The 9,203-nt window shown below is 36.1% G+C and overlaps 1 protein-coding gene across 4 annotated transcripts; it reads right to left on the bottom strand.

The window, feature by feature from the left end:
* Positions 1–883: 883 nt before the first annotated feature.
* Positions 884–9,166, bottom strand: LOC122005973 (heterogeneous nuclear ribonucleoprotein Q-like). Of its 4 annotated transcripts, none has more exons than XM_042561248.1 (12): positions 9,007–9,166; positions 8,673–8,913; positions 7,417–7,946; positions 7,259–7,348; positions 6,926–7,165; positions 6,190–6,718; positions 5,785–6,104; positions 5,605–5,708; positions 5,416–5,513; positions 5,263–5,336; positions 5,099–5,195; positions 884–1,079 (listed from the first exon to the last, which is right to left on the bottom strand). In XM_042561248.1, exons 2-11 carry the CDS (start codon positions 8,911–8,913, stop codon positions 5,100–5,102), a joined length of 2,322 nt encoding a protein of 773 aa, XP_042417182.1. In that variant the 5' UTR covers positions 9,007–9,166; the 3' UTR covers positions 884–1,079; position 5,099. The 4 variants fall into 4 exon arrangements, with proteins under 4 accessions (XP_042417182.1, XP_042417184.1, XP_042417183.1 ...); XM_042561250.1 differs by having other exon boundaries at positions 884–1,043; XM_042561249.1 differs by having other exon boundaries at positions 884–1,032.
* Between the last annotated feature and the right edge of the window lie 37 nt (positions 9,167–9,203).

Raw genomic sequence — 9,203 nt, 5'->3', positions numbered from 1 at the left:
TAAGTTTTTATAATAGTCTAATTCTCATATTTTCTTATGTCATATTACAAACAATAATTTTTTTAAATATAAATTAAGATTTTCAAAAAAAAAATTATTTAAATTTTTATTGATCTCAATATAATATATGAAAATAATGTTTAAAAACATGGATATAATAAATTTTCATACATAAGAGCAATAAATTTTTAAATATAAATCAATTTTTTTTTAATGGATAGAAAAAAATATAACAATCAAATCGAAAGTGATTGTTCTACTATAACGATCAATTCGGATAAACATGAGCAAATGCAAAGGAGAAAAGCAACATTAGATATGTAATTTAATAATTTTAAAACTTACTTAATATTCAATAACTTTGATTACGTAATTCAATAATTTAACCTTTTTTTTTCTTTCTAACACGTTAGATAACGTCTGAGTTGATCCTTAGCTTGAGCAAAACTCCATTGTTTAAATAAATGTTAAGGTCATAATCGTCAGAGTATATTAGAAGGATGAATACACATTTAAGATGAAAAGATCAAAAAGTAAAATTAATTGTGTCAAAAAAACCATAAATAATCATCTCTTTTATAATTAAGAATTGATTTCGAATGATTTAGTTGGCAAGGATATACAATTAAATTTTTAACTTTGTGAACATCCTTCCAATTCCCAAGTTCAATCGGCCTCAGAGACAGTGCCACCACATATCGGACATGACTGACTACTTTCCTCAAGCGACAATCTCACTACAAACAACTCAATCTCGACAAGCAATAAGTCACGGATAACAACTCAATCTTAGCAATTTTAATATTAAAAACCCAGCTATGACTAAGATGCTATCTTAGATTCACTTATATGAACACAAGACTGAAAAATATAATCTACAAGGTGAAGAACATAACATATCGAGTTCTTTAATATTATTAGGTCAATGATTATTACAGTGAAGCACAAACAAACATGAAAAAAAATTCTACCTTGTTTAAAGAGAGGTGTGTTGGTCTCTCCTTCCCGGCATCTTCCCACCATGACCGCTCCCCGTAAGAATTCTCATCGCAAATATCAATATGAGAATATAATATCAACTGAAATAAGCGGTCTAAATACGAGTGGAAATTTGAAATGAAAATAAGTGCATACTCTCCTTTAAATGATTACTGCTAACTATTTTTAAAAAAAAATTGGCACCATGCACCCAACTTAAGATTACTGCTAACTATTTAATCTTATCAAAAGACTTTTTATGCCCATTTCCTTGCTAAAACCTTCAAAGCATATACAAACAGTATTACCAAGCTTAATTTGGTGCTGAAACCTAACCAACTAATTGGATTGCTAATAAGTATTTTTTCCAACTAGTTAAACAAAATTCCTAACACCACCAGAATGATTGGGAATGTTTGAAAAAAATATACATGAACTTTCATGTTACATGATACAGCACAAAGAGCTTAATATGATAACCAGAATATCTAGTTTCACGTATTGGCAGATGTTTCCTCTATTTTTAGGTGATATCACTCATGAAGTAAATCCTACACGACGTTCAGAAGAAACCATCACCAACAATAAGGTAGGATCAAGCAATAGCTGTAATCATATCCGAATCATTTAACCTAAGTCATACACATAAATTTAACTGTTATGAGACTCACTTGACAGTAGGTGTGCTTGAGTTGTGATTACTAACAAAACGAGGCCACTAAACTGATATTACTCAGATATGACAACAAAATCAATTTTAACAAAACTATGCACATACTTTCAACAGTACAACAAACCTAGCACATTATCATTCAACACCGCATATTCTCTCGCTTTCTCCCTCTCCCTCACCCTCTCCCTCCCACCCACAGGACAATCTAATGACTAGTGCATGAGGTGTTGCCAACTTGAGATATGAGGTTTCAATGTCAGCACATCCGAAGTAAATGGCTCTCTCATGCGCTAGTCACTATTCCAAGAGGTAGTAGCCACCCGTGATTTACTTTCTCCGTATTAGCCTTGGGATGGATTGACGGGGACGCTAAGGGCAAGCACAGTCAACTTTTTGCCAACTCTCTCTCTCTCTCTCTCTCTCTCTCTCTCTCTCTCTCTCTCTCTCTCTATATATATATATATATATATATATAAGGATTTGATATGCCACACCCTATGAGGACCTAAATTTTTTTTTTCATTTTGAAAATTCTTTTATGCTTAAAAAAATAACCCAACTCCTAAACTTGGCATACTGGGAGCTACAATTTTTTTTAAAAAAAACTAAAGATGCACTGGGCACGCCGGCGCCTAGCATATCTTTTCCGTATATATACACACACACTACAAATTGGTATGACTTATTTCAGCAGTATAGTTAAAAAAAAATCATCTATTACAATATTTTTTCTGTTTAAAATATATTGTAAAGATGTCCATTAATAACACACATTATATAACATCTTTACGTGAACTTAGAGACAATAAATATTAATATATTAGTTTCTTTAATTTAAATTTATTTATTCATATGCAATCAAATAAGTCATATACTAAATATGTTTATTAATCTAAAATAATCAACAACATTATGTAGTGTGCTATATCTGTCATGAAGTTTGCAGTATAAGCATAAATTTGTTAAAACTGTTTATTGGCTAAACCTACAAAAGTTTATGCCAGATTTAACAATAATCCCGAATTTAAGTAGGAAGTCAAATAATCACCTGGTTCATTTTTACAAAATGGCAACAAATGAGTCTCATCAAGGTTCTAATGGCATATTATACAAATGCTATCAGAAGAAATCCAATATCTTCAATGTATTTAGTAGCTAACTGAAGACAAATATATATAGACTACTATCTCTAACAAATAAATGATGGGATGGATGGCTTTTAACTTCTACATAAGTGTAAGACATTATCAACTAAACATACTCAAAATCAAGACCACAGTGAGAACACATCCTTTAATATCAGAGTAAATTTGCAAAATCAGTTAAGCAGGGAGTTAGTGAATAATTTACATAACCTAAAGATGAAGTTTTGCAGAAGAATTAAAAGGTAGATTATCAAAAAAAATCAGAAATGTTTGTGTCGAAATTGCAAGTGGATTATCTCAATGTCAAAGAAAAAGTTATGACAACTATGAGATGCTACATTTGGGTTTAGATCATAACTGATTGTTAAGTTCAACCTGCCAATATTCTGCATCTGGTCAATTAAATAAATAATGCTTAAAAAAAGAGATAATAATTTTAAAAAATAAAACGATAAATTTATAGGAAAAAAAAGAGGAAGATCACTGAGACAGAAATCACAATATTTTGCATTGTAATAGGAACTGGATTATCTCATTGACATAAAAAATGTATAGCATATATGTTGGTGTGAAGCACTACGGCTAAAGTTCAGTTCAACCTTTCAATATCTATAGTTGCTCTATTGTCATATTTAGGTACATATGATATCCAACATCAAACAACTATTTCTTATTTAAAACTCCACATCTATCTCTCAACTAATTGCAAAAGTCTGAAAACTTATGTCATACAACTAATTCAATCAGAACCAATTCATTTCCTTGATAAATCTGCTTCTATCAACAGAACAGAATAAATGGTAAGATACAACCATGGAATCAGAGAAAACATTGTGGGAGAATTACAACGATTTTTTTCCACAAACCTTCTCCCCATCAATCCCTTTATCTTTCCTCAATAGCAACAAACTATTAAAGTAATTAACTTGATAACCATATCAATGTAGATTTGTTGGAGTAAATCACTTATTTAGCAAAACAATATTCCATTCACCAGGCTCCAATCTGGTCATTCTTAGAACCAGTTGACGCAATAAAGTCCACAGCTGTATGTGAATGATCTCAATATATCCTAGTTACAGTGCTATATCTTCTAGTAATATCAAGTAAATGACTTGTCCAAACAAGATCAGAATATGTAAATATTAGGGTGGCAGTTAATCTCCCTTGATGCCACATCAGACATGATATATCTCCAATTCTGAAGTGTCAACTAATTCAAAAAAATTTGCAGCAAAATGCATATTCTAACAAATAAGAATACCAATATTATGAGACTTGCATTCCGTGAGTGTGTAGAAGACTGTACAGATCCAAAACAATATCATGGGAACATATAGCGCTACTTCATAACTATGAAGTAGATATATCTAGGCAACCTACAAATCTTAGATGTGCTCTTTTGACTAGTAAAAAGTTAGATCCTTAATATAAGAATCATCACAACATTGCATGCCAACATCATTGTAAAAATATTCTGATTCTGTCATATTCCGAGATCAGTTAAGGAAGTAATGCATTAAAGGGCATCTTGCCAATCCAAGAATGCAAAAAGAGTAAAACAGAATCTCAAGGCCCAAATCCAACAAATTCGGAAGCCTTCTTTACCAAATCCCCAAGTGTAACTGATAACCAGGATTTCCTTCAAACAATGATTATGAATGATATGCTTCAAGGTGCTTAATCTCAAATGCCTTAATCCAAACTGAAGCATATAGAAGCACCTCAATTTTAGCATACCACTTAACACTGCTCAATTATAACATAACTGCTAAAACCTTTCTCCATCCAACTGTCTCAAAGCAGTGAAAACAACATGCTTCATACATACCACATCATAAGTTTCTTGATGTTCCATATTCTCACTCAGCAGATTAAATTCCCTTACAATGAATAACACTAATTAAAGGTTCAAGTTGAAATAAGGGGCCTGACCACACCGTACAGATTGCTGCTTCTTAATTTGATTTCACCAAGTTCTCTCACAGAAAAAAAAAACACACAGGGAAAAAGGCTAAGGTGCTCAGTATTAGCCATCTTTTTTAGCATGCAGACAACCATCGGAAGCTTCCTACAATCCACAGCCTACACCAGCCTTCTTTACTGTCAGATCTGTTCCATGAAGACAAATCTATACGTGATCACCGAACACAAAACCAAGTGGTGCTTTAAAAAAATGTAATATTCAAGCCAGAAAAGTTCCTAAAGGATTAACATAACTATGGGGAACTTTTATCACGAGTAAAGACAGCAAAAAGCCAAAAACCAAGCAATAGCAACAAGCAAGCAAAAGATTGAGCACCTTAATAGTATGAACCAGATCCACCGCTGCCAGCATATCCACGGCTACTCAAACTACGCCCAGGCATGAAAGATGATGAAGCTGAGCCACCGCCACCCTGCAGAAACAACATATGCAAATTACAATATAGCAATCAGAAAATGAAAGTATGAGAAAGCATTTACATCAGATCCACGTGACAAATAGCCACCACTGAAGCTTGATGAGTATGCTCCACCTGCACTGCTGCTAGTTGAACCTACGAGGATAAAAGAACATGCGATTATTATCAACCACAAGATAGTCATTCAGTAAGAAATTGAAACTAATTTACATACCCCGAGCATAAGTAATTCCCTGACGAGTCCCGTACAAGCTATCATGACCAGAAAGGGAACCCCGGGTGCTACCATATCCAACATGCTCTTGGCCAATCCTAACCAGATTAGAAAGAAGTATATGGAAAGCACATTAATTAATGGAATAGCAAAAGTAATCTACATACAACAAGAAATTACAAACCAAACCTATCACTATAAGCATGTCCATACTGAGCTCCGCTACCACTAACAGAATAATCCAAACGAGCCCTTGATTGACGTATACTTACATCAGCATAACGAGGATCATCCTGGATAACAAAAAGGCAAAGTGGGGGAAATTAGATAGAAATAAAAGAAAGCATAAGCATGCAAGTCAATACTGACCATTTCTGAGTAAGGACGTTTTGATCCAGAAACTGAAACATAATCCCGGCCACGCCCTTCTCGATATGTAGGGAGAGGACGATCAAGTTTCCGCTCATACTCCTCATCAATGTACACCCTCCTGTCACTGGGGCGAGAGGCACTACGCGGTGGCAATTCAGAATAACCAGACTCTTGAAAGGAGTAATCATCTTTATAAGATGGGACTCTCTCGATAGGCACTCGGGAACCATATTCTGGAACAGCTCGGCTTCTAGGAGGTGGTAGGTCATCACGTCGCCCATAGTCCCTCCTGTTACTAATCCTTGGATATGGATCAACTAACCAAAACAATAAGCAGTTGATTGAGAAGCCTAAGAAAGCATTCATAAAAGCATATAAACTAAGAGGGGGCAAGAAAACTACCTGGTGCAGGCAGCCTTCTCTGGTAGGACCTCTCTGGTGGTGGCAAACGCCTTACCCTCTCTGCCACTATCATCTCAGGGTGTCTATCCCTGTATCCAAGAGGTTTCTTCATACTGCGACTGCCACTTGGCACACCACGAGCACCAACAGGTCTATAGGCATAACTTGAAAACCTAGTAAGTGGAGGCTGGTGATATGATACATGGCCACTTCGAGGAAAATCCCGACTAGACTTGAAACTTCCATGAAGACTACGTTTCACTCTTCCTCGTTGATGTGGCCTGGACAATCTAGCCCTAATTTTGACCTTGTTCTGACCTTCCCCAAGATTGGTATTGTTAATACCATCAGCACATGCAACAGCATTATCATGAGTGTCAAAAGTAACAAATCCAAAATCATTCCTTTTGGCAGCAGGCATATTTCGAGCAAGCTCAACTTTCTCAATTACACCATATTTCTTGAGGCAATTCCTTACCCGGTCTTCATCCCACATAGCAGGCAGGCCATCAATGAAAACAGTTCTAACCTGGTAGTTCAATCAAAAAAATTAAGAAAATATAACTTAAATTTCAGCATTCCAGGATTCGAAGAGGTAAGAGCTATGTAAGAAATTTAGGTTAAAAAATAAGCTATTGAACTCAAAGAAAGGCTTCAAATCTCAATCACCTGTATTTGAAGCTGGTAAAAAGAACCACTACAAGTACAGTGGTTGTGCTACACAACCAAATCATACCTGGGCCATAATTTCATCATCTGGATCAATGAAAGAATCTGCAAATGCAATCTTAGCAGTCCTATCTACACCAAACACTACATCTCTCTTCTGCAAGAACTTGTAAGCATCCATCGCTTCAGTGCGCGATGAGAACTCCAGGAAGGCAAAACCACGATTCATTCCTGCATTATTTGTATCCTCAACAAGGGTAACATCTTCTACATTCTCAACTCCATAGCTTTTAAGTTTTTCCTTAAACTGCATAAAAGGACCAGATAAAATGTCAATTTAACAGAAAGCAGAAAAACATTAGGAAAAAAACACAAAAAATAACATGGTAGAGAATGTTACATGTTCCTTGGTCCAAGACTTGCAAATATTACCCACAAACAATGTATCACTGTCTTGACTTGGAGCAACTCCACACTGCTTACCACGCACCTATAAATGAACTAATTCCATAAGGAAAAAGAATAACAAAATATAGTTAAAAGCAAAAGAACACAAACCACAGGAGACTTGAGCTCCGATACAGCACGTTTTGCCTGCTCCATGGTTGCAAACCGCAAGAATGCAAACCCTTTGTTCTTCATCGTTACAGGGTTCATCATTAGCCGAACCTCTGTGATCTCACCCACTTGAGAAAAAACTTTCTTGAGATCATCTTCGTTAGCATCTTTATCTAGGCCACCAACAAATATTTCAAACTCCTTCCGCTTTCTATGTTCTTCAACTACTTTATGCTGTTCTTCTTCTTCAGCATTAATCCTGTGCTCTCCCTCAACATTTTCGTCTTCTTCAACCTCTAAGTGATCCCTATCATCCACAATTTCTTCATCAACCATATCAATTTCATCCTCTTCAATCACATCACCCTCTCCTTCATCAATATAATCTTCTTGTACTTCATTCTCAACATACTTCTCATCATAATCGACAGCAGCATCCTCATCATGTTCATACTCTGCCTCATTGTCCTCTAACTCTAATCTTTCACCATTATCTTCTTCCAGGTAACCCACCTTTACAACCTCTTCATCTGGAAAAGAGAAAATGAAGCTTCTTCAGATTCATCTACACGTTAGAATCCTTTGCATTTAGGTAGGATCCATACACATTTATGTAGGTTGTCCAAATGCCAATGATCATAATGTAAGTAAGCAAACACTTCTCAATAAACAGAAACCACTGACAGTATTTCAAGTATTTGGTTGACAAAGTATTAGGAAATTTTGCAATACAATAAACCGCTCTGCTATATTTATCATATATCAGTATCCAGTGATACTGAATCATATATTAGTGGGCATATCAATATAAAAGGAAATGATAGTGAAATAATTAAAATGATTGAGAGCAACTGAATAATATATTTGAAATGCAGTGCAACTGTATGACATGAAAATAAAAAATAGTACTTCGAAATGGAAGGGAAAAAAAAACCAAAATCAGCATAGCTGATTCAAGGAGCTAGAATAACATGTAGAAAGGAAGATAAAGTGGATTATCAGCAAATTCGAGTTCAAGGATTTCGAGATTAGGCCTGCAAATCTCTAAAATGAACTCGAAAATGGTTGATGAATAGACTAGGCACCAAATGACTCAGAAAAAGACAGTTTCTAGATAAAATTGAGAACAACATTGAACCAAAACAACCAAATAATTTATCAAGATAAAGTAACAAGGTTTGACAATAAAGAAATTTTCAAAAGTTCTAGAAGCAAACAAAAGCAAAACCGATGCCTGAAAAGATGGGATCCCTTACATTCAGCCTCCACAGAATCAAGCCCAATCTCGCTGGAATTGAGGTCGAATTGCTTGTCCCTGACGGCGATCTCCTTGGCCTTAACCTCCTCCTTCACCACCACGATGGGTTCCGGGACCTGTTCCGCCTCGACGGGTTCCTCCACAACCTCGGCCTCGGTCTGAGCCTTTGACGTCGCCCTGGGCGTCCTAGCTGCTGTCTTTCTCGGCCCCGCCGTCTTCTTCGCTGACCGAGGAGGCATCTGGGCCAGAAGTTACAGGATCAAAAGATGAAAACAAGCTCCAAAAATGGTTATCTCCCACCATTTAGCGACTCCAAATCCGAGCTTACATACCTTAATTGCGAGATCAAAACCCTCGAACCACCCTTCGGATCGCCTGTAAATCCGTCACGAACCCTAATTGACCGCCGCTCGTGGTCGCTCCCGATCTTAACTGGAATCTGAAGGACAGACAGTGCCAAAAAAAACACAAGCCTGTGGCCAAGTTTACCAAACTACCCCCCGTCCGTCGTCAGCCGGTTCAGGACTAA

The sequence above is a fragment of the Zingiber officinale genome, chromosome 7B (assembly GCF_018446385.1).
Source record: "Zingiber officinale cultivar Zhangliang chromosome 7B, Zo_v1.1, whole genome shotgun sequence".
NCBI classification, from domain to species: Eukaryota; Viridiplantae; Streptophyta; class Magnoliopsida; order Zingiberales; family Zingiberaceae; genus Zingiber; species Zingiber officinale.
This window is presented reverse-complemented; position numbering and strand designations above follow the sequence as displayed.